This window comes from Neophocaena asiaeorientalis, unplaced genomic scaffold (genome assembly GCF_003031525.2).
Source record: "Neophocaena asiaeorientalis asiaeorientalis breed wild unplaced genomic scaffold, Neophocaena_asiaeorientalis_V1.1 scaffold89, whole genome shotgun sequence".
NCBI classification, from domain to species: domain Eukaryota; kingdom Metazoa; phylum Chordata; class Mammalia; order Artiodactyla; family Phocoenidae; genus Neophocaena; species Neophocaena asiaeorientalis.
The window spans coordinates 287,950-314,919 of NW_020172592.1; the positions used below are offsets into that span (position 1 = coordinate 287,950).

Sequence of the window (26,970 nt, forward strand, 5' to 3'; positions counted from 1 at the left end):
AAAAAAAAAAAAAAAAAAAACAGGTGGCAGGCTGGATATGGTCTGCTGGCTGGAATTTGCTGACCCCTGTTCTAAAGAGAGAAGTGGGGAGCTAATAGATGAAAAAAGTTTATAAATCATTCATTACTATAAAAAACCATAAAGTGATACTATTAAAATCTGGCATTTGGGTACCCAGGTCTAAAACAAAGTTATTTCTGATAGTCCCAATGGCTTATGCAGTACATAACCTATAAGACACGTTTTATTATCCCATTATTCCAGAAGAGAAATCTACATGCTTAGCATGCTACACTTCTGAAAAGTCCCTTGGACCTATTCCTCTCTTGAATTATCCTGTAATTTTAGAAGCTTTAGAATCATTCTGGACCATGGCAGGCAGCTATTCACTTTATCTGAGAATAAAAATCTATACAAGGGACTATATTTAATACCATGTAATAAGCCATATGGAAAAGAAAAAAAATCTACTAGCTTTGGATACATCATGAAGAGCAACTATTTACTGAACTGGGAACATTTAACTGTCTGCTGTAAAATACCTAGACTTCCTAGACTTTACAGTAGTGTAGAATGGATGTGTGCCTGCCGGTGTGTGTGTATATTCATCCAAACCTGAAGAAGCAAAATTCCTAGCACTGAGTGTCCAGAAAACTTCTAAGTTAATAAACAGAGAAATAATATTTATAAATTACTGAGCAGATTGCATGTCACATCTCAGCACCTCAAAAGTGGCTGCTATCCCACTATTATAGTACAAACATTCTCTAATAAAGAAATCAGCTATATTTCTATGCTACAATGAAATGAAAATCTATGGGTAATAATAATGAACTTACCTGCAAATATGCATTTAGATCCTTTTTTCTCTTTTCTAAAAAATCTCTATCCATATTATTAAAAGTCTTTTTACCGGGAAGCTTTAATATGCTTGACAGATTTTCAAACTAGAAAACAAAATACATTCAGTAATCTTAATTTTTTTTTCAAAAACAGAAAAGTATTTTCCAACTGACAATTTCTCTACATATCAAAAGCATCTAGAACAGATTCTGCAATATATTAAGCCAAAACCAGAAAATATAAAATACTGTCCAAATATGTCCAAACCACAGTTCGAATGTTATTTATTATAAAGAAGTTATTTTCTAAGAATGACAAACATGGATTGCTGATGAAGATGGGTGATATCCACATGGAGTTTCATTTTATACTCTCTCTGATTTTAAGATTGTTCAAAATTTTCATAACAAAAGGTTTTAAAAAATATTTTGCTATTCAATTGGCTAAAAAGAACTTATGATACAGTACTGAATACTCCATTATTATTTGTAAATTATGTGTCTTTAATATTATTAAAATTAATAATAAACATAAAAAAATATCTTGTTTAACAACGCTTTAACTTGTGAATAAAGTATTAGCCAGTAAATTTTTAATAATCAAAGTTATGAGTTCCTGGTTTGGTAAAAAAAACTCAAAGAAATATTTTATATAGATGACTTCAAATCAGTTAATCACTGTAATAGCTAATTATTAAAGGAAGAAAAAGCATATTTCAAAATATAGATTACAGCTATATCATAACTCTCTATATACAAACAGTACAACACATACTTCTCCTACATGAAACTGCATGAAAAATAAACTCATAGATAACTAAGAAAAAAAAAAATTAAAAGCTATCAAGTATGTATCTTATCTTTGTAAAGCCACAAACAAAAAAAACTAAGTGTACATACTTGAAATCTAGCATTTACAGACTCCACCTTCAAAAGTCCAGATATGTACGAATCTACTGTGCCTTGACGAAGCACAGATTTTAACCATACTAGCTGCTAACAAAGTGGAAGAGCAAAGTCACTGAGCGAAGACTTGTGCTTGGCCAGCAATACCTAGTATCTAAAACTTGAATGAGCAGCCTCATTGCTTTTCCTTTGTGATACACATTCAGAAGTGCAACAAACTTTCTAAAACCATTCTTTGTTTAAAAACAACAACAATGCTTCTGTAAAGAAAACTCATTCCTGGTGCAGAGATTGAAGAAAAGAGGAAATGAAAAGGTACAGGATAATTTTCATCCCTAAACTGGAAGATTCTGATAAATTATTAAATGGAATGGCAAATCAGATGGTCGCTTGGAGCTATAATGAGAACAAGTTCATTACATGTTAATGCATGAAACTTAAAAGCAGTTCTTTCGTCCTAGCCAAGGCAAAAAAAAAAGGGGGGGGCGAGTGGGAGGTCATTTACAGCAGCGGTCCCCAACCTTTTTGGCAGCAGGGACCAGTTTCACAGAAGACAATTTTTCCGCAGACCAGGGCGGGGTGGATGGGGGTATAGTTCAGGCGGTAATGCAAGCGATGGGGAGTGGCAGATGAAACTTCACTCCCTTGCCCTCTGCTCACCTCCTGCTGTGCGGCCCGGTGGCAGACCAATAGTGATCTGCGGCCTGGGGGATGGGGACACCTGATTTATAGGGCAAATGTTATGCTGTAGTAATAGTCACAAGTTTGGTGGTTCACAAAATATTACAATGGGTCAACAATGAATGAATGTACAATATAGAGTACCTGGTTTTATGAATTAATTTTTTTAAAAATGACACCTTATAGAAGTACATTTACAGTTTTCAAGGTGTCCTAAAAGATATTTAGTTTCCTAGAATAGGACTTATCCATGGTATCTTAAACTACTGACTCAATGTTATAGAATGCATAGTTTATTCAGGCATTACCAGTATGTTTTATTCCCTCAAAAATCGTATGTTGAAACCTTAACCCCCAATACTCCAGAATGTGGCTGTATTTGGAGACAGGGCCTTTAGAGAGGTAGTTAAATCAAATCAAAGCCCTTATAAGAGGGAATTTGGACATACAAAGAGACACAAAGGATGCGAGCACACAAAGAAAAAGTCATGTGAGGCCACATCAAGAAGGGGGCCATCTGAAAGACAAGGAGACATGCCTCAAGAGAAACCAAACTTGCCAACACCTTGATCTTGGGCTTCTAGCTCCCAGAACTACGGAAAAATAAATTTCTGCTGTTTAAGCTACTCAGTCTATGTTATTTTGTTATGGCAGCTCTAGCAAACTAATACACCAAAGCAATATAACAGTACTCAGCAAAACAACAATTTATTTCCAAAACTTTAAAACATTAAAACTTATTAATAAAAAATTAAATGTAACAGTTATTTTGTTAGAGTCTAAATTAACCAAACTCCTCTTAAAATTCTCTGTCTGGAACAGAAAAATATTACAAGTATTCACAGAAAGAAAATTTCATATTATACCAAATTCCCATAAATTTGCAAGTAAATAAAAAAAGAGATATATGAGCTATGTGATGTTTTTTACACTGTATATCTTAATTTAATTTTACTTTTTTAACATCTTTATTGGACTATAATTGGTTTACAATGGTGTATTAGTTTCTGCTTTATAATAAAGTGAATCAGCTATACATATACATATATCCCCATATCTCTTCCCTTTTGCATCTCCCTCCCATCCTCCCTATCCCACCCCTCTAGATGGTCCAAAGCACCAAGCTGACCTCCTTGTGCTATGCGGCTTCTGCCCACTAGCTATCAGTTTTACATTTAGTAGTGTATATATGTATATGCCACTCTCTCATTTTGTCCCAGCTTTCCCGTCCCCCTCCCCGTGTCCTTAAGTCCATTCTCTAGTAGGTCTGTGTCTTTATTCCCGTCCGGCCCCTAGGTTCTTCATGACCAATTTTTTTTTTTTTTTTAGATTCCATATATATGTGTATGCATATGGTATTTGCTTTTCTCTTTCTGACTTACTTGACTCTGTATGACAGACTCTAGGTCTATCCACCTCACTACAAATAACTCAATTTCATTTCTTTTTATGGCTGAGTAATATTCCATTGTATATATGTGTCACATCTTCTTTATCCATTCATCTGTTGATGGACACTGAGGTTGCTTCCATGTCCTGGCTATTGTAAATAATGCTGCAATGAACATGGTGGTACATGACTATTTTTGAATTACGGTTTTCTCAGGGGATATGCCCAGTAGTGGGATTGCTGGGTCTATGGTAGTTCTATTTGTAGTTTTTAAAGGGACCGCCATACTGTTCTCCATAGTGGCTGTACCAATTCACATTCCCACCAGCAGTGCAAGAGTGCTCCCTTTTCTCCACACCCTCTCCAGCATTTATTGTTTCTAGATTTTTTGATGATGGCCATTCTGACTGGTGTGAGATGATATCTCATTGTAGCTTTGATAGGTTTATCAATTTTGTTTCTCTTCTCAAAGAACCAGCTTTTAGTTTTATTGATCTTTCCTACTGTTTCATTTCTTTCTCATTTATTTCTGATCTGAAATTTATGATTTCTTTCTTGTCGGTCTCCTGTAGACAGCATATATACCAGGTCTTGTTTTGGTACCCATTCAGCCAGTCTATGTCTTTTGGTTAGAGCATTTAATCCATTTACATTTAAGGTAGTTATCAACATATATGTTCCTATTACCATTTTCTTAATTGCTTTGGGTTAGTTATTGTAGGTCTTTTCCTTGTCTGTGTTTTCTGCCTAGAGAAGTTCCTTTAGCATTTGTTGTAAAGCTGATTTGGTGGTGCTGAATTCTCTTAGCTTTTGCTTGTCTGTAAAGGTTTTAATTTCTCCATTGAATCTGAATGAATCCTTGCTGGGTGGAGTAAGCGTTGTAGGTTTTTTCCTTTCATCACTTTTAATATGTCCTGCCTCTCCCTTCTGGCTTGCAGACTTTCTGCTGGAAAGTCAGCTGTTAACCTCATGGGGATTTCCTTGTATGTTATTTTTCCCCTGTTGCTCTTTTTTCTTTTGTGGTACACAGGCCTCTCACTGCTGCGGCCCCTCCCACTGTGGAGCACAGGCTCTGGACGCGCAGGCCCAGCAGCCATGGCTCACGGGCCCAGCCGCTCTGCAGCATGTGGGATCCTCCCGGACTGGGGCACAAACCCATGTCCCCTGCACCGGCAGGCGGACTCCCAACCACTGCACCACCAGGGAAGCCCCCTTGCTTTTAATATTTTTTCTTTGTATTTAATTTTTGATAGTTTGATTAATATGTGTCTTGGCGTGTTTCTCCTTGGGTTTATCCTGTATAGGCCTCTGCGCTTCCTGGACTTGATTGACTATTTCCTTTCCCATATTAGGGAAGTTTTCAACTATAATGTATTCAAATATTTTCTCAGTCCCTTTCATTTCTCTTCTTCTTCTGGGACCCCTATAATTCGAATGTTGGTGCCTTTAATGTTGTCCCAGAGGTCTCTGAGACTGTCCTCAGTTCTTTTCATTCTTTGTTCTGTATTCTGCTCTGTGGTAGTTTTTTCCACTATTTTATCTTCCAGGTCACTTATCCGTTCTTCTCCCTCAGTTATTCTGCTATTGATTCCTTCTAGAGAATTTTTAATTTCATTTATTGTGTTGTTCGTCATTGTTTGTTTGACCTTTAGTTCTTCTAGGTCCTTGTTAAACGTTTCTTGTATTTTCTCCATTCTATTTCCAAGTTTTTGGATCATCTTTACTATCATTACTCTGAATTTTTTTTCAGGTAGACTGCCTATTTCCTCTTCATTTGTTTGGTCTGGTGGGTTTTTATTTGCTCCTTCATCTGCTGTGTGTTTCTCTGTCTGCTCATTTTGCTTAACTTACTGTGTTTGGGGTCTCCTTTTCGCACAATGCAGGTTCATAGTTCTCGTTGTTTTTGGTTTCTGCCCCCAGTGGGTAAGGTTGGTTTGGTGGGTTGTGTAGGCTTCCTGGTGAGGGTACTGGTGACTCTGTTCTGGTGGATGAGGCTGGATCTTGTCTTTCTGGTGGGCAGGACCATGTCTGGTGGTGTGTTTTGGGGTCTCTGTGACCTTATTATGACTTTAGGCAGCCTCTCTACTAATGGGAGGGGTTGTGCTCCTGTCTTGTTAGTTGTTTGGCATAGGGTGTCCAGCACTGTAGCTTGCTGGTCGTTGAGTGGAGCAGGGTCTTAGCGTTGAGATGGAGATCTCTGGGAGAGCTTTCACCATTTGGTATTACATGGAGCCAGGAGTTCTTGGTGGACCTATGTCCTGAACTCGTCTCTCCCACCTCAGAGGCACAGGCCTGACACCCAGCCAGAGAACGAAGACCCTGTCAGCCACACGGTCTGTTCCAGGCTGTTTTTGGTGCAGGTGACAGAATGGAGTACAAGAGAGATGAGATCCTTGCCTCAGGGAGCTCATGGTCTCATGGGCAAGATGGGTAGGAAAATCTGGAATACAAGACAGTGGAGCAAGGGAAGTTCTCAAACTCAGTAGATGAGCCTCTTGGTTACTTAAATCGAGCTCTGAGAAGCAGTGGCAGGCTGGCATGTGATCTGGGAGGAATGTAGAACATCAGTAGCACTGGTGATGTTCTAAGCCAGGGGTCAGAAGACGTTTTTAGATTGCTGGTTTGTCGTAAAAGGATATAACTCAAAAACAGCCAGATGGACAAGATGAATAAGGCAAGATATGGAAAAGGGCATGGAGCATCGATGCCCTGTCTGAGCGTACCACGTGTTTGCCAACCAAGAAGCTCCAAGCTATGTGATTTTAAAACAATATGAAACAGGTAATAATATAAAAAGTAAATAAAGCAATTATTTCTTCAACGTGGGGCAGAAAATTCTTTCACCTCTACAAACAAATCAAGCTAAACATGAAGAAAAGATCTATTCAACAAGAACAATAGAACAGTTATGTCCAAAGTTATTAATTTCCTTATGAATATATAAAAACAGTCCTGTTAATATGGGCTCAAAAGTGTTTAGAGACCAGGCTTAACCTTTAAGTTAAGTTTATCTCCCTCTATTCACGAAGTACTCTAATGAGATTATCATGGTGGCAACCATATATTTTCCACTACCCTAATTGAAAAATATACTTTCTGGGGCTTCCCTGGTGGCGCAGTGCTTGAGAGTTCGCCTGCCGATGCAAGGGACATGGGTTCGTGCCCCAGTCTGGGAAGATCCCACATGCCGCGGAGTGGCTGGGCCCATGAGCCATGGCCACTGAGCCTGCACGTCCGGAGCCTGTGCTCTGCAACAGCAGAGGTCACAACAGTGAGAGGCCCACGTATAACAACAACAACAACAAAATATATATATATATATATATATATATACTTTCTGATTACTTAAGTAGTAAACTGTCATTTCAAAGCTTTAGTCCACCCAATCAAATGTCACCATTAATTATTATTATTTTATTGGCTTAATAATAATTGTTTATTTTAAAACCCTGAAAGAAAGATTCTCATGACTTAAAATAAATGTCACAGAACACCTATTCCAATTTATCCTGTGATAAGTTATTTTGTTCTAAGTTAAAAAGAAAAGAATATTTAATAAAAAATAAAACAGAGAGGGCTTCCCTGGTGGCGCAGCGGTTGAGAGTCCGCCTGCCAATGCAGGGGACACGGGTTCGTGCCCCGGTCCAGGAAGATCCCACATGCCGTGGAGCGGCTAGGCCCGTGAGCCATGGCCGCTGAGCCTGCACATCCAGAGCCTGTGCTCCGCAACAGGAGAGGCCACAACAGTGAGAGGCCCACGTACCGCAAAAAATAAAATAAAAATAAAATAAAACAGAGAAATAGTTTGTTTACATTCATTATGTTTAAGAGTCCTCATACTTCTATGAAACAAGAGGGTTATATTTGGTAAGAATTAAAAACATTATTTGGTTAATGTTAAACTTAATTTAGATTTTGGTTCTTCATAACTTAATGGATCAAGGATTTAACTGTTAACACTTGGAAAAGGACGCCATTTTAAATAACCATAGCTTTAAATTATACTGCCAAAAATAAAACCACCAAATGTCCAGTGATCCCCATCCCTACTTTCAACCAAACCCAAATACCTCTGCAAAGCACAGCACATACACACACTCTTAATATCAGAAATATACACTTACTCTAATTTTCCAAGGTATACCACTGATACTTCGTAACTAGTCCACAATGGTTAAGACTGGTTAAAATTTGATTTATTGGTTAAATGTGCAAAATCATTATAACATTCATGTTGCTTATAAAAAAGTTCTTACCTTATTTACTTAGCTTTGGTCAATACCTTAGCATCCCTCAGAGCTATTTAGAATCAAACATGGAATCAAGAAACAATGTAAAGTACACAAACTTTAAAAACCTCATTACCTGTTCGGTGATCCTCATGTGGAAGTCGTGGAAGTCACTATAACGACGGTAGGTTTTCCACATCTCCTCACTGTTTAGACTGCGCCGGTGTACAGTGATGGCATATAATGCGTATGTCTTGCCATGATCATTACAAACGCCTGCCACAGCATATGGGTCATAGTCAGCATATATTAGTCATTTAAAACAAAATGAAAAGGAACAAAAGACACAGAAAGGAGGAAGATGAAGAACAAAAACAAACAAAAAGGACAACATGAAATGAAGAAGAATTTGAAATGACAGACTGAGACAAAAGGATGTCACCAAAGGATAAAATAGATTCTCATCCTCTGTACTCACATCCATAATGCGTTATATATGATGGCTACATTACAAAATGACCTACAAGTTTATGATGATACTGCCAACCACACAGTGATGTCTACTTTGGACTCTCTTCCCAATGAGCTTTTATTTATTATCAGTTATGATAACACAGTACCACCTCATACTATAGTATTAGAGTCTCTTAAATTTAATAGAAGAAAAACAACAGAAACAAAATAATAACCTCTGTACTAACCTTCACTATTCAGCTCTAACTCAATAGCTTTTTAACTGAACAGCAAGCAAAAGCTATAGGATAAGACCTATCTTCTCTTTTGGCAAATCTCTTTCTTGTTTAAAATATTCAACAATTTACAAGTGTAATTTATTCTGAAGACTGTTCTAAATAGTTATTTTCCTACTTAATTGACACAAACCATCCAAGTCAGGTAGTCTCAAAAATCAAAACCTATTCCTATTCTGTACTAATCTTAAGTAAAAAGACATATTTTGAATCATTTTGTCTTTCTCATGTTCCATTTTTTCCCTCTGTGTTGTATTCTATTCTAGATCATCTCTTCAGGTCTCTAAAAGTTTATCAGTCTCCACTCATTTGTACCTGGTCTATTTCTTAATTCAGCCACTCACCTTAATTTCAAAAAGTAGTTTTTTTTACTTGTATAATTTCATATGGTTCTTTTTTTATAGTGTGGTATTCTTGCCTCGTTTTATCTCTACAAATATTTTTAACATACTCTTGGGCTAGGAAACCCTGTGGTACACAACCACTTCAGGATGGCTGAATCTAGACACACCAATATCGCGATACAAGACAGGCTTTCAATTTCATATGGGTGATAGATACCATTCCCAACCACAACCTTGACATTCTTTGTTCTTTCCTTTGACAGTAGGCTAAGTTCTGGTTCCTCTTTCACATCAAGCCACCTCTGTGACTCTGGGCTTTATGCAAATGACTGTGTTCCAGCTTCTCCTTGCCTTAGCCCATCCTGCCTCTTCTAAACTTGAGGGCATGAAAATGCTGTCAAAATCAAGACAGCAGTCTTCACGCTCCTATAAGCTCCTTGGCTTCAACTCCTCTTCATTTCCCTAAATTTGCTTTTCCTCATGGTCTATTACACCTGTAGATTTCCCCTTTTAGCTATTTTTATTCTGTTGTTTTCAGCCCTTAGATGTGTGGGAAGCAAGATTTCCCACAGCAGTTTAGACTACCATGTTGACCAGAAGTATAAACTGCTCTTCTAATAATAGATTATACTGATCCATAATTACAAAAAAAAAAGTGGCCAAGCTTTGGAGCTGACTAAATATTTGTATTTTGTATATAATTAGGCAAAGAAGGGTCTGTGCAGCTTCTTAGTAAATTATTTTAATAATATAATAGCTACAAATCTATACTGGCAAACGTAGTTGGACAGGAACCTCTCCCAGCCTTTCATTAAAATTTTTCTAAGATTTGCACTTTCTATTCAAAATTGTCCTTCATTCCCTTACCATCTAATATCAGTGTTCCTGACTTGACAAAATAGAAGACTAGGGATAGACCTGGGTCATCTTGCTGTCAGAGGCTTTAACTCTAATATTCACTGTTCACCTCTTTCAAATATCCTTCACTCGGAGACCTATGTGGAACAAAGTGTACAGCAATTTTTCATCACCCAAGAGAACCACCATCACTCAACAGAGTTAGCAAGGCAACAAGGGAATGGATTCACCTGTTGTGTTCAAGATACGTTTGGGAAAGGATAATAGGAAGCAGGGGCCAATTAGGCAGCAAACCATAACCAATTAGGAGTTAATAAGAACAAGGAGAATAGCAAGAAATAGAAAAGGAAAGAAGAAAGGAATGTAAGAAAGCATTCTAAAAAAGAATGATCAGATTTGTCACAAATTGATAGGCAAGGGAGATCATGACTAGGATGCATGCACAATAGGAAGAATAATGGGGCTATTATAAAAGAAGCACTAAGACAGAAAGGTAGTTTGATTTTAAAAGATAATGAGGTTACATATATTTTGAGATGATGGTGAGATATTACAGTGGAAATAACAGGTTTTGTTTGCATTAGGACAATGTTACTACTCATAACAGGTGATGTGCAACCTCTTTGTTCCTAATCCATAACCAGACAAGGAACTAGGATCAGAATATAAATAAATCTCATCACTAAACAAATTGCCTAACGTAGCCAATATTTTTTAAAACAAGATTTCTCAGTGAAGAAGCCAGTACACTGTAGTCTATGGATCACTCCTTAAATAGCACTGCATTAGACTCTTAAGTTCTACTTCCCGTCATACAGATGTTAAGGACATGGGATCCAGACTCAAAGAGACTCTGAAGCCCAACTCATAAAAGAAATCTTTATTGAACAAACACTAATATATAATGCCCACCATGTAATTACGAATACAGTTAATTAGTCCCATAACAATCCTATGAGGCAAGTATTATTATTATTATCATTAATATCCCATTTCACAGATGGGGAAATTGAGATACAGAGATGTTAAGGAACTCATCCAAGTTCACCCAACTATTAGGTGGAAGAGCTGGAGTTTGAACCCAAGCAATTTGGACAAAAAGCTGTGCTCTTAACCACTATACTATGCTGCCCCTTTAGTGTTTATACATAAATTTGTCTGACAGAAATTACAATTTATTAAAAATGCTTAGTATTATGCTTCCGTATCTTTTAAGAAGCTAATAAATACTTGTTGAATGAATAGACAAAGCAGCTAGAAAACTAGAACCCTCAGAGAAGAGAAAGATCCACATAAGAAAGATGGACATTAGTATCTTCTTCTACACACAAAAGTTTAAGGACTTGAAGAAAGAAAGAAAAGGACAAATTCTAAATGTTGCACTTTAACAAAGGCTTTCTTTCATATTTCAAAGACAACTCAACAAAGAAGATAGTTTTTTAAAAGAATTTTAAAATTTTAAGGAAGGAAAAAGTGAGATAAATGTATCAAAAGCTAGAAAGAAACGCAACTAGACCCTCTGGTTTTATTGACAACAAGGTATGCACCAACTATTTGTAAAAGATAAAGGAAAAACTGAAAGAGCAATTATAGATAACTTATTACAGAAATCTGGCAGAAAACACAATGGAAAATTAGACTCCAGCTCCAGTGAAAAGAAAACAAGATCTTAAAAAAATAGCTGCAAATGATCTTTTTAAAACTACACTTGTACTATTAAATCTCTTTCCAAATTATCTAAATTATAAGTATGAAATTGAACTCAGGTATTTATCTGTACGTTTATACTTCAGTATGTAATCTGACAAACACACTCTTATATTGTAGGAATACTGAGAAGCCAAATAAGAAAATCGGCATTGGCGTTATCTAATAACCCAATAACAATGATGGAAATTGATTTTTTTCCTCAGTTCACTAGCCACTTTGCACATATGCTGATTCAGTCATGAATCTCACCTCATCTAAGCATTTGTTGAACTTCTATAAACTCCTATACCAAAAAGCTTCATTTATCCAGATATCTACTCTGACTTTGCATGTATGAAAACAAATATTAAACTAAAATCTGCCCCAAGACAATTTAATAAGAATTATGCAGACAATTATCAGCTAGACTCAAAGAAAAAGAAGATTGGTTTCAAAGTTTACTAGCCATGACAAAATGCTTAAAATTTAACCTTTTTCAAATGATAACAGTGACAACCTTAAAGAAAGGAAACACCCATGTAATAAACATCATAGAATTTAATGAAGAACATGTTACAGAAAAAAAGTAATTTGAAAACATGACTACAGAACAGAAAAATGATTTATAAAAATAAATGTGGAAAATAATGTAGGAGTAATAATAGTCAATAGTTTTTAAGTAATAATTAAACCACGAAGTCTCTTACCAGTGTCTGAAATGTAAGCATGAAGTTGTACTGAGTCATCAGAAGATACATTTGAAAGGTCATCTAAAGACTGGGTGATGGAGCGGGGGAATCAGAACACAAAATTGTTAAATTTTACAGGAAAAAAAAAATGTTAAAGAATTCTACATCATATACAACATTACTCATCTTTGCCCTATGTAAGCTTTATATTATTTGTATCTTTCCCCCCAAACAATAATCCTCTTTATTTATACTAATAGGAGAGAGAGAACCTAAGATTAAGAACTATAAAACAAAGTAATTTAGTAATCAACTTAATACATCAGATTATTTCTTCCTTCATTACCTGTCCACATACTATAATTTGTTTCTTCTCAATTATATATATTCAATACATGGCAAAAAAAAAAATGTGGATAAAAATAAGCAGACATATTCTTAAATCAACATTTCAATTTTAATGCTGAAATATACTAGAGCCAACTTTGTATTCTTTAACTTAACACTTTTGTTAACTTAGAAATAGTTTTAGTAAATTTAGATTCCTTATCTATAAAATGAGAACAATCGTACCTACATCAAAGGGTTATGTGAGGACTAAAGGAAAAGACATGTAAAACATTTAGAAAACTGCCTAACATAAAAAATGTTAGCCATTATTATGATTACTTACTAAATGAAGTGAATCCACAGTTTAAGATATTTTAAATAATTTTCAAAAATTATTCCATAAACAAAAAGTATTACTGATCGATTCAGAATAAATCTTTTGTAACTATGGACTTCAGCTCTAAACTTAAAACTTTTTTGCTACATATCCATACACCCACACATACAAAGAAGGGAACACAACGCATATAATGAAGGCAGACTGTATGGAAAAGAACTAACACAACAGACTTGAAGTTGCTCTCGTTAGAAAGGACTGCTTTCAAGGTTGGCCCTTGGACAATATCTGGGAAGTCAGATTTAGAAAAGGTTCCCTCCATTCCCTAACTGCTAAGAGTGGCTCACTCTACGTAACTATCTGCACAAACAATGTGGTTTATGCTGAATACCTGCTTTCCTTCTGGGAGTCATTTTAGTATATGCTAGGCAGAGGGTGTCTGTGTGATCCACCTCCAATAAAAACCCTGGGCACTTAGTATCAGATGAGCCTTCCTGGTGGCAACATTTCACACATGTTGTCATATTCATTGCTGGTGAAATTAAGTCTGTCCTATGTGACTTCCATGGAAGAGGATTCTTGGAAACTTGTGTCTGGTTTTCTCTGCACTTTGCCCCATGCACCTTTTCCCTTTCTTGATTTTGCTTTATATCCTTTTGCTGTAATAAATTCTAGCCATGGGTATGACTATGCCGGGACCTGTGAGTCCTCTTAGTAAATCAATAAACATAGGAGTGGTCTTGGGGACCTATAACACACAGGCATTATATGATTCAGACGTATTTTACACTTAGAAAACCATAGGATTGAATGAACTTTGGAGTATTAATGTGATATTACCAGTTATTACTAAGAGTCATCTAAATGACTTAAATGAAGCCATGCATATGACATAGAGCCATTTAAATTAAGCAATTACAGTCTAAGAAGAAAGCCAAAACTCTATCTACTAAAGACTGATCATCAGGAGAAGCAAAATTTGATAATTCCATACAGATTAACCACAAATCAAGTGGGAGAACCATTCAATTAAATTAGGTCTAGTCCAGGCTTCACCACTGATACCTTAAGAGACTTTAGCCATATCAACTAGTCTTTCCTGTTTCTCAGTTTTCCCAATGTTATAATGGTGTAATACCTGTTCTACAATTCTATCAGAATATAAAGTGAATGAAAATACTTTGAAAAGAAATAGAATGCACTTATTTTTTTAAGTGCTCACCTGACCTACAATAAAACATTTTGACAGAAACAGCACAACTTTTGTTTTAGTATTATTTTTACATGATAGAAGCCCCAGAGGAAATGGAATATTCTACAAAATTTAAGATTGTTATCTACTGTAATCTTCTTCTAATTACAAGCTAGCACCGAGAATATAAAACAATCACCTTTTTCAAAAAAAAACATCATTATTATTGGTAACCTTCCCTTGCAGGTAACATTTAAAAAGCTAAATGCCGCTTACTTATTACTTTAAACATGTTAGCATCTTATATACTATGCAACCCAGAAGTTGTTGAAAAACTCTGTGTAATATATAAATGTCTTTTTAGCACATTTAAAATATGCAAGTAATATTATTTTCATTAAATATGATTTAAAAAATCCAATGAGATATCTCTTAACCACATTAGTCACAGTTACAATGCATATGTAACTATCAACTAGACTACATAAAGTTACAACTGGTGAAATAATAACTACAGAACTACATTGTGATTTAGAACTATAAGTATTGATTAGTCATAGAAAACTGTGATTTCAAAAAAAGTGCATTAATGCTGTCCTGAAATAAAATCAGTTTGTAAAGTAATTCTTGGGTTAAGATTCTTGAATTCCTTGCCAAAAAAAAAAAAAAAAAGTGGTGTTTTTTTAACACTATGCTAAGATAAAAACCAAAAATTCTAATTTACTATGATAATCAATTGAGCAAACACAACTACAATGGCACTTCTAAAAATGTTTATAATTTATGTGTCAGCTTCAATCACAAAATGAGTAACCACCACATTAAATATTTTCTTTGCTTAGTATACTGGAATAAACAATTATGATCTAGTTTATAATTTTAATACAATTAATAAATGTTATCTTCATCAAACATGAAAAATATCTGATGGTTTTTAAAACAATTCTTTATAATCTTAAACTATTTTTTAAAATGCAGCTGTTCATTAAAATCTATGTATTAAAAAAAAGAATTGAAAACAGTCTAGCTACTTAAAAGCTTAGATTTAACAGATGTGAAAACCAAAAAACTGTAAGTCACTGACCTCAAGTGTGACCTTTTTCAATCCACACTGTTCTGGTTTATATCACTATGTGATAAAAGGGATCTCTTTTACTTGAAAAAGCATTTATTCCCAATAGGGAATGAAGAAAAAAAATATTTTTTACTAGTGTTCAAACACTTGTACAAGCACTACAAATGTGAATATTAAAAAACTTCAAACCAAGGAAAAGTTTCATCACATTTGGAAACTTTCTATATAATGGGCATTATATTGCTAACACTCTTCATTCTCTAGGACCTATTCCTTTTCATTATAACTCTGTGGAATATGAGAAGTAAATGGTAATGATACCAAATAATTTAGGAAAACATTTAAAATGTTACTAAATATATGACGTAACGCTATGGCTGATTTGCTTTAGTGTTTTGTTAAAGGTTATACTTTGCACAATAATAGAACATTTATACAATAAAGTAATTTTAGAAATAAATGTAGTAGTGAGGAACATAAGACAATGGACCTCTAAACTTTTTAGCTATCACAAAAAGTTTGAAAGAAAATGTGTTGTAGGTAGAAGGAAAAACAAAGCAAACAATCTCCGCCCATCCCCCACAAATTCTGGACTGAAACTTTCATAGAACACTAATATTTCTTTCCAGCAGCATTTTATGAAATAAGGTATTCAATGGCAAGGATGGATATATAAAAGAACTGAAATGTTCATTGTTTCACACTTCACCTTGAATATATGAAATGTCAATGACAGTTTATATGCTAAAAACATGCCATTCTTAAACCTGTAATCATAGAATACAGTTGCTTAATTCTTGTAAAATCCTCTAAGCTTAAAAAAAGGGTTTTTTTACAATAACTTGAATCTTTTATAGTGTAGACTTTAAAGAAATATCTTTTAAGTTTTCAGATATCCCAACTAATTTTATATTTCTTTTCTAAATACAAGAAGAAAAAACTAATTCCAGTGTAAACATTTATATGTCACAAATTTACTGCCCATCATAGCACTGATCAGAGTCATTTTCAAATATTAAATACTGGGGTTGAAAATAATAAAATCATTTTTTATCACCTGCAACTAAATCATTCAGGTGTGGCTTAAGCACATTTTTTAAAATGAAAAAAAATTTCATGTCATTTTTAATTTCTAATTAACAGATCCCTTATTTGTGAATTTAATATTTCTTTAAAAGCATAACAACTTCTTACAAAGGATGACTTGGGGACTTCTAATACATCACTTATTTACATGTTAAGGCTCAGTCTTTCATATTGTTTTCAGGCCACCTTATTAATTAAAGTACTCATAACAGTACTTACCAAATTTATGCTTCCTGTAGGAGACCCATTAAAAGATTCTGTGAGAAGGGAAATTCAACTTAGTATACAGTAAAAAACTTTTGAAACAGTGCTTTATCTATCTAAGGTTCAAACACCAAGAACAAAAGTCACACAAGCCAAGATATAACAGAACAGTAAATTGTGGTACACTATTCCCAAACACCTATTCCCATTGTTTTCCAAGCCAGATATTTCCTTGAAAATAGTTATGTACCTAAGTTGCTCCCCGCCCCCCCAAAAAAGGTATTTATGTACAGGAAAGCAATTATTATATATTTTATTCTCACAGTATCATATTAAGTTGTCTAATACAATGTAGATATGAGGTAAACACTGCAGAGTGAAGTCCACTAGGAAATGTTAGAGGTATTTTGCTATTTCTGTCCCACTGGATTAATATTACAAATAAAATTATTCTTTAATATGAAGGATAAATAGATTGACTTTTAATATATCTATAAAGTCTACTTATTCTTGGTTGATCTGGATCAAAAATATTCAAAATCTAGATTCTTAAATGAATATACAATTAATAGAACAAAAGATACATAAAATCCCATGTGTAATATCATTTAATTAAAAAGCAACTAAAATTATTTTTAAAAATTAACGTTAGAGAGTAAGTAAATTATTAAAATTAACATCTTTCCCTCAGAATTTTAGTCTATATCTGAGCAAATTAGGTTACCAATTAAGATATCCGCCTGTTAAAAACACAAATGAACATATGGTAAAGCAATATTCATAAACAGTTTAAAGTTAATGTACGGCTTGTAGCCCTTAAGAGATTATTTATAATTTGGATCTCTAGATGGGTCTTCAAAGGAAATTTCTATTACTCTTGAAATAGGCAGTTGGTGTTGCTTTCCAACTTCAACAACTCTAAATGCCCAAGAACATTTCTCGGTTCCTCAAAACTTTGGTCACAAAAATAGGAAATCCCACCTAGGATTACCCCTTGGTTAACAGCAAGGTGAAAATTAAAATGAGTAAACAAACAGTTCTCTAACCTCCTTATTCAATTATATGCCTCCTACCTCCTTCTGTGGTCTGCCCACCTCTTAAGTCTTCCCACCAAAGACATGTCAAATTAAAAGAGAAACTAGGAGTAAAACAAGGCATAGTTTACTTTCTTGATCAATAATAAGATCCAGAAATAGAGTCTAAAGCCAATCTAGGTCCACATTTAATCAAAACTTTAATAACTGGTTATTAATATTAGAAAACAAAAGAAACTATTGTTTGACATGATGAGAAACGTGACTGAAATTAAAATTTAAAACAGCACAATTTAAATATTTTTAAAAGGCTGTGAAAGTATGTAGGAAAAAATATCTACTCTTAAAATAATTTAAAGCTGAACTAACTAAAGAAGGCAATTACGAACAAAGAAAAAGAAAAGGAAGAAAGGGGAGCAGAGGAGGACAGAGAGCATGGGTTAGCACGCCATCCAGCCACCCACCTACCTACCTACAGAAGTCTAGTTAAATAGGAATGAAATTTCTTCCACAGCAAAGAAAAACCACCAGCAAATACTATTACACATGATAAGATTTGGCCCACTAATTCTGTGCTCAGTTTAGGCTGCATTTTCTTAAAATCAGCTACGCATTAAACACTAGATTAGGTAATTATTTCAAAATGTCTAAAAAGTAGCCAAAACTTCAGGACTTTAAAAAATACACAAAGTGCCAGGAAGCTTAATTTGAAAAGTCAGACAATAAATTTATAACCAGAAGATTTAAGAAAGGCCTATTTTTAATTAAACAATCTTATAAAGACAAGAAAATCATAAGCATCACTATTTGAAAAAGTTGTCACAAGTGCCTAAAACCTAAACACTGACAAAGATAATATACCTAACTGCCATTTTTAATAATAATGTTTCATATTATACCCATCATTCCACGTACTTTTTTCAAAGCATTTCAAAAAAGGGTTAGGCAATTTCTCAGTTATAAAATATATAAAAGCTCATCAATTAGGACACAGAATGTTAAAAAGCAATGTCCTAGAAAGACGAAAGAGATATATATATATACACTAATTCCAAACTACAATCAATGATTCCGATGTGAGGGACTACTCAATGACTGATATATAATAGAAGTACATTTACTTCAGATCAAAACTAGTTGCAGAAAAAAAACTTTTAAGCTACTCTGTGTTTTAAATAAGTATGAGGTTTTGAGAAGTTTGAGACAACATAAATAATTTGCTTCCATTAGTTGCATACAAGACAAATATAAATGGAAGCTAAAAGTCAATTTAGAAGATTTTGAAGTTCTTACACTATAGGATCAAAACCTACTCCCAGAGAATATACTGTTACTGTCATCATTATATAATATTTAGACACTCATATATTAGCTGATTATGATTCAATTTATCCTCTTTCATTCTGGGTCAGAAAGCAAATCTGGTTCACAATACTAAGGAAACTTCTAAAGTAGACAAAATCAAAATAAACAATAAAAACATTTTAAATAGTCCTTTCTGGAAGTAGAGTTCCTACTGCAAATTTCATAGCAGCTATGCAAAAGATTTTTCAAGAGACAGTAAATAGATATACTATATAACATACTTGAGGTACACTGAATTTTACTATTCATCTCCCACAGAAGTGTTCTTAAAAAAAAAAAAAAACACTTCCTCAATTATGCAATCAAATCCAGTTAATAAAATATTATCCCAATTTTACAAATAACCAAGATATTAGATCAACAATCAATATAAAAGTTATTACAACATGGAAACTTCTGTAACTAGATTTCTTAGATTATTTAAAAAGTAAAATCTTGCTGGAGAGGGTGTGGAGAAATGGGAACCCTCTTGCACTGTTCGTGGGAATGTAAATTGATACAGCCACTATGGAGAACAGTATGGAGGTTCCTTAAAAAACTAAAAATAGAACTACCATACGACCCAGTAATCCCAGTACTGGGCACATACCCTGAGAAAACCATAATTCAAAAAGAGTCATGTACCACAATGTTCATTGCAGCTCTATTTACAATAGCCAGGACATGGAGGCAACCTAATTGTCCATCAACAGATGAATGGATAAAGAAGATATGGCACATATATACAATGGAATATTACTCAGCCATAAAAAGAAACGAAATTGAGCTATTTGTAGTGAGGTGGATGGACTAGAGTCTGTCATACAGAGTGAAGTAAGTCAGAAAGAAAAAAACAAATACCGTATGCTAACACATATATATGGAATCTAAAAAAAAAAAATTTGTTCTGAAGAACCTAGGAGCAGGACAGGAATAAAGACGCAGACGTAGAGAATGGACTTGAGGACACAGGGTAGGGGAAAGGGAAGCTGCGACGAAGTGAGAGAGTGGCATGGACATATATACACTACCAAATGTAAAACAGATAGCCAGCGGGAAGCAGCCACATAGCGCAGGAAAATCAGCTCGGTGCTTTGTGTCCACTTAGAGGGGTGGGATAGGGAGGGTGGGAGGGAGATGCAAGAGGGAGGACATATGGGGATATATGTATATGTATAGCTGATTCACTTTGTTATAAAGCAGAAATTAACACACCATTGTAAAGCAGAAATTAACACACCATTGTAAAGCAATTATACTCTAACAAAGATGTTAAAAAAATATATAGAAAAAAAATTTTTAAATAAACAGTAAAATCTCACTAATATAGACTAGGGAGTGGGGAGGATAGGTAGCGAAGAGGGGAGGCTGGAAAGCTTCCATAATAGAGGTATTTTTTAAAGCAGTGCTCACTATCTAATACATCTATTATATCTCCAACTTCAAGTGGTCCTGTCCATAAAATCTATTCATAAGTAAATAAGCATAATTAAAGCACTCTCTTAAAATAATTCCTTAGTCCAATCTTTCCCATTTACTTTGTATTTACATTGCTTATTTGCTGGAAAGTTTATCAAATACTAGGTATTTAATTAGAGTTTAATAAGTACTTCTGAATTGAATCACAAGTAAAATGGTCATCAGGTCTAAAATCTGCAAACTGTACTCTAAGTGCTGCCTCTCCCATTATCCTTAAATAACAAATTATTTACTACTAATAAAAACTGATATTTGCATTTTAGTTTATATTTCATTTTTATATACAGAATTCCATTAAAATATGACAACTCTGAGGTAAGATATTATTATGAGAGAATATTATTCCAGATTTACAGCTGAGAAAGAGGCTTAAAGAAATTGTTTGGCCAACATCACACAGGCAATAAGAAAAGGATTAAAATCTAAGTATTATGACAAAGTCTGCTTTCTTTACTATAACATGCAGATAGACAAAAACTGAACGATTGGAATAAATGACTCTTACAGCTTCTCCCAGCTTATACTGGGCAGGATTTGGAAAAGGGTACAATTAAAGAGGGAAAAAACTGTATTTTTATGTTTTATAGTTTATGGTACATTCTCAGATTCATTACTTGTTATTTCATTTAATCTTCTCAATAATCCTATTGCTAGTCATGACTATTATTACTTATAAACAAAAGGGAAACTACCATAAAAACATTGGGGTGACACAACTCAAGAAAACATGCTTCTTTAAGAATTCTATTTTCAACAGTTACATTCAAATTTGTTATTAAATTTTAACATTTTAATTTAGTATAGTAAGTAAACTTTGTCATTTAATTACAGATTTTTAAATATACTACAATTTATATTTGGGTTTCAAGAACATTTTTTATCTTATTTGAAAGGACTTTTTTTGGTAAGCAGAATATATACAGGAATATACATATACACATAAATGTACAACGTGTGCCACCTTACCTCCATCACCATCATCTGATCCTCTGAAACTAGGATCTTTTAACATATCCAGCTCAGCTAACATGCGCACATAAAGTGCATTCTGCCTGAAGGAAGGATAAAATCTTTCATCTCGTAGCATCAATTCATATACCTTATTGAAAAATCAAGATATTCAATCATTAATGCAGATAATGCAGTGATTTCCACTAATAAGATTTCAACAAAAGCTAGATAGAGGTCTTTTACAGGTTCCATATTAACAAGATGTCAGTAATAAGACTATGTCACAACCAATAATTTTTTTCTGGTCCCTCCAGCACCCAAATTGTACTGAAACAGGTCCTACTGCAACACAAGGCACACGACAACAGGTTACATAAAATGTTCCAGAAAGTAGTACTCTCTAAGAAACAAGTACACATAAAGGCTCAAGACATATATTCAAATAAATGAATCATGTTATTCATACATCATCAATTCATAAAATTCTAGAATCTGTATCTGGCCCTTCAGTCAGATTCAAATTAAACAACCCAGCTAAGGATTTTCCTCATTTGTCAATTAAATAAACAAAGAAAAACTGGCCTACCTTTTTCGTAATTGTGAAGTACTGATATTATTACCATAACTCATCTTTTTAGTTACCACTGTACTTTCTTAATGCTTCAATAACCTTTTATAAACAAATTCCATGCATATAGAAATATACATTGTTTTCGAGAAAGATATAATGATAAACGTTGTACATAATACCTTCCTTTGAATGTCATCAAAGATTTCAGGTGTTGGATCTTCATGATTCAAAGTATCTGCTAATTTTGCTACCAAATAATCATCAACAGTAACTCTTGGAGATGCCTGACAAACAGAAAAATAACAGTAGTATTGATCTTTGGAATTTCTAAATACAAGTTAAGCCTTAATAGTAGGAGAATAATGGAATCATATTATTGAAAGTAAATGCCAGAAAATCCTTGGTTTGTAAATGACACCCTGATGATTAAAGGCTGAAATAAGAGCTAGAACCTTCTTGTCATCAGGTACTACACAGTCGACCGTTCGACAAACATGGATTTAAATCTTGACTTTTGCCGAGCAACTTACCTCTCACTAGGCTTCACTTAATCTGCAAAATGGTGGTAAATACCACATATGGTTATTATGAGAATGAAAAGAGATTTACGTAAGGCATATGTGTCTAGCACATAGGAAACTCTGTCATTAGGAGATAGTGTTGAGCACTCAGTAGTCCTAGATGTGTATTTAATAGAATACCAAAAGAATAATCCATTTGTTATTTATCATTTAACGTTAGAAACAATCCTTTTGAATGGCATTTAAAAGAGACTATGCTTATCTTAATTTGGTTCTATAATACTGCAGCAAAGTTCCCACATGATACAGGATGGAAAAAATTTGAAAAGTTAATTTGTTCCAACAATTTCCATCTCAAGGTGCACAATGTGACAGATACTACACAGAAATATAAAATATCATGTTCAATGTGAAAAATTACTGAAAGAAAATAACGCTGAGAAGCTAGAAATATTGTCATCTTTGGCATGTCAACTTTTGTATTTTTAGTTCTGAAGGCTCTAGAGAATAAATGAGCAACAAGGATGGTAACTTTTAGAGAAAGTACCAAAAGAATGCATTGTTCAAGTGATTTCTCTATGCTAATAGACTATCTAAGGAACAGAAAAGAAGATATATCAAGAAAAGAAGAAAAAGTAAAAGTAAGTAAGTAACCTGGGTATATATACAGACAAAACTATAATTTTAAAAGGTACATGCACCCCATGTTCAAAGCAGCACTATTCACAATAGCTAAGACATGGAAACAACCTCAATGTCCAACGACAGATGAATTGATAAAGATGTGATAAATATATACAATGGAATACAACTTGGCCAAAAAAAAGAATGAAATATGCCATTTGCAGCAATGTGGATAAATCTAGAGACTATCGTACTAAGTGAAGTTAAGTCAGAAAGAGAAAGACAAATACCATATGATATCACTTATATGCAGAAGCTAAAATATGACACAAATGAACTTATCAACAAAACAGAAACAGACTCATAGACATAGTGAACAGACTTGTGATTGCTAAAGGGGGGGTGGTGGGGGAGGGATGGATTGGAAGTTTGGCATTAGCAGATGCAAGCTATTATATATAGAATGATAAACAACAAAGTCCTACTGTATACCACAGGGAACCATATTCAATATCCTGTGCTAAACCATAATGGAAAAGAATATGAAAAAGAACGTGTATATGTATAACTGAATCACTTTGCTGTATAGCAGAAATTAACACAACACTGTATATCAACTACACTCGAACAAAATTTTTTTTAGTTTTCTTTCAAGTAAGTAAACAGGAGGCAAACGGCTACACAACTTCTAATGCTCCCTTGTTAATTCAACACTCCTGGTAGTAAACCCAAGTAGGTTGTGTGGTGGTTGTTTTTTGGTTTGTGTGGGGTTTTTATGGAGGAGGAAGAGGATACTTACCTACTATTTGTTTGTGTACGAGTGTGGTGTTTCGTTTTTTTTTTTTTTTTTTCGGGACACCGGGGCACGAACCCGTGCCCGCTGCATCAGCAGGCGGACTCTCAACCACTGCGCCACCAGGGAAGCCCATGAGTGTGGTGTTTTTTTGTTTCCCCCGAACTAAGAACAGGAGAACTAAACTTCAACTATGTGACAAAGATCAGAGAGGAACAAGATTTAAGTTAGTTTTGTCCTTTCATTTGCCCTCTAAGCTCAGTAAAACTCAGTTTCTAGGAAATAAGAGAAAAATTTGAAAATAACATTATCTATTTATCTAGTTTAATTTTTTCTATAATCTCTGGAATACAGAATTGGATTAAGCCTCATCCTTGGAAGAGGGTGACCAAAACTTTCAGAGAGCCCACCTTTCAAAAAAAGTAATGTGGAAGAAATATTAATACATATGTTACTTCTTTAACATAAAGATACAAAAATGGGTGTTTTTCCAAAATTATCTATTAATCTGTATTCTTTACTTTTCTGTTACACAAATGTAGTTATTTAAACAAAACAAAAGGACTAGTTAACAGTGGCAATTAGTTATTAATTGGACTAATCAAAAAAATAATGTCTGAGAATATTAAACAATATACTTAATGTTTCTGTACTCTGATACAGCAACTTATTTTAACATATTTTAAACTTTTTACTTTTAAATTTAAATATTGTAGGCGCTATATTGTATCTTCTTAAAATATAAAAATGTAAGACTTTTTAAAAGATTATACCTATAATAGGACTAATTAAATAGATATATCTATATTTAATAAAAAGTAAACAATTACTTTTCTTTTTATTCCATGATCTTGTAGGGTATTTTTGTGTTGCCCTTTTAAACGATACTTCTCCGATTTGCCTGCAGCCTTCAGGATATTATTTTACGCAGTGGTATAACTAAGTACAATCAACTATAAAATAAAATTCACTATGACTTTCAGCTCTGCTCTTAAGGCTATATATCACACAATTATTTCTCTAACCAGTGCAATGTCATGACATCAAGTTAAATATCCCTTCAATAAAACCATTTAGGCAAAGAATAATGGGATTTTACTCACTAAAAACAGCAGGTTTTTAGACCTGTAGGGATTTGTATCTCCAGATCTGTTTCATAGACTAGCTGTTTGTCTATCAGGTCCTTTGCATCTATGAATTCATCATACAGGCTACCCATGTCTAAAATGCCCATTTTTAAGTACTTCGAAGCATAATGAATGTCATAAGTTAAACCTCTCCTTTTCAAGGAAAATGGTTTTAAAACACACAGATCATTTAAATGTGGTAAAGGTGCATCCCAAATAAATTATAGTTTTAGTAAAGAAAGTGAGAAAATCCTCTTTAAACTAGCTGTTCCCTTCTGGCGATATTTGAGTTCTCAATAGCCTTAGTTCCAAAAAGTGAGTCATTTTTTTCATTATATGAGTTTTTGTTACAGCCTACACATAAAAAACTCAGTTCAGTCCATCCATTTCAAGGTTTATTTTAGTCCCTCCAAAAATCATTCAATAGTTTTAGAGAAAGCATATAAATTTCTGTTTACGTTCATTTATTTCACCATACTCATTCTTGATGCATTTTCAAATGAGAGGACATTATTCTTGTCCCATTCTTTGAAAATATGATTTACCGCAGGCCATTGTTGGCATCTTTACTGTGACTGGCAACAATGATAGCCATCTGGAAGGCAAATGTCTAAAGTTTTCTCCTGACATTTTGGTAATGTCAAAAATCTCAGAAAGCTGAAGCAATAATATTGTTCAGAACATACAGGTATAATAAAACTGTATGGGAAAGCAAGTGAATAATTACAGAAAATGGGCTTCATCAGGAAGCAAGGAGAGGTAAAGAATATATAGAGATCTTTAAAACTATAATGAATGTTCTACTTCTAAAGCTGGATGGGGTATAAAGGTGTTTGCTCTACTATTATTCTAAAAACTGTGTACTCTTTTAAGTAGGGTATATTTCATAAGGCAAAAATGTAAGCAAATGCACAAATAAGCAGTTTCCAAGTAACATTCATACTTAAAATTCAAATACAATTTTTGGGTTAAGTATAAATTAAAAGGTTATTATAGCATAGCCATTAAAAGTACTGGAGTGTGAGTAACCTTGAATCTTGAGGATTTTTGTGTCCATATTCATGAGGGATATTAGTCTGTAGTTTTCTAAATGATGTCTTTGTCTGACTTTGATATGAGAATGACACAACTCATAAAATGAGTTGGGAAATGTTAATTTTTCTCTATTTTCTGGAAGAGTTTGTCAAGTATTGGTATTATTTCTTCTTGAAATGTACGACAGAATTCATACCTAGTGAAACCAGTTAGGCCTGGGCTTTTCTTTGAAAGATGATTTTTAATTATTAATTAAATTTATTTACTATATTTTCTGTTTCTTCTTAAGTCAGTTTGGCAATTAGTGTCTCCCCAGGAATTTGTCCATTTCATCTAAGTTGCCAAATTTGTTGTTTTAAAGTTGTTTGTAATATTTCCTTATAGGCCCTTTAATTTCTATAGAGTTGGCAGTGATGCCTCCTCTTTCATTCATGATTTTGGTGATCTGTATCTTTTTTCTGGGCCAATCTAGCTAAAGGTCTGTCAATTTTGTTGCTCTTTTCCCAACTTTTGGTCGTACTGATTTTTCACTATTGTTTTTTCTGTTTTCTATTTCACTGATTTCCATTTTGATCTTTACTATTTTATTTCCTTCCTTCTGTTTGCTTGGGTTTGTCTTGCTTTTCTTTTTCTAGATTTTTAAGGTGAAAACGTAGATTGTTGATCTGAGATCTTTCTTCTTTCTAATTAGGCACTTAAGGATACACATTTCCCTGTAAGCACTTCTTTAATTGCATCCCATAAGTTTTGATGTACCGTGTTTTCTTTTTCTTTTCCTTTTTGGCTGCGTTGTCTTCATTGCTGCATGCGGGCTTTCTCTAGTTGTGGCGAGTGGGGGCTACTCTTCTTTGTGGTACGCAGGCTTCTCGTTGAGGTGTCTTCTGTTGTCG

General features: G+C 34.0%; 1 protein-coding gene across 2 annotated transcripts in view; it reads right to left on the bottom strand.

Moving 5' to 3' along the window:
* SNX13 (sorting nexin 13) overlaps nt 1-26,970 on the bottom strand; it is a 137,242-nt gene that overhangs the window by 30,241 nt on the left and 80,031 nt on the right. For both annotated transcript variants that reach the window (XM_024738418.1, XM_024738417.1), the window contains exons 14-19: nt 22,160-22,264; nt 21,425-21,557; nt 16,617-16,654; nt 12,396-12,465; nt 8,185-8,324; nt 840-947 (exon numbers count right to left, since the gene is read on the bottom strand). In XM_024738418.1, the coding sequence (XP_024594186.1) occupies nt 840-947; nt 8,185-8,324; nt 12,396-12,465; nt 16,617-16,654; nt 21,425-21,557; nt 22,160-22,264 (594 nt within the window). The remainder of the gene's footprint in view (nt 1-839; nt 948-8,184; nt 8,325-12,395; nt 12,466-16,616; nt 16,655-21,424; nt 21,558-22,159; nt 22,265-26,970) is intronic.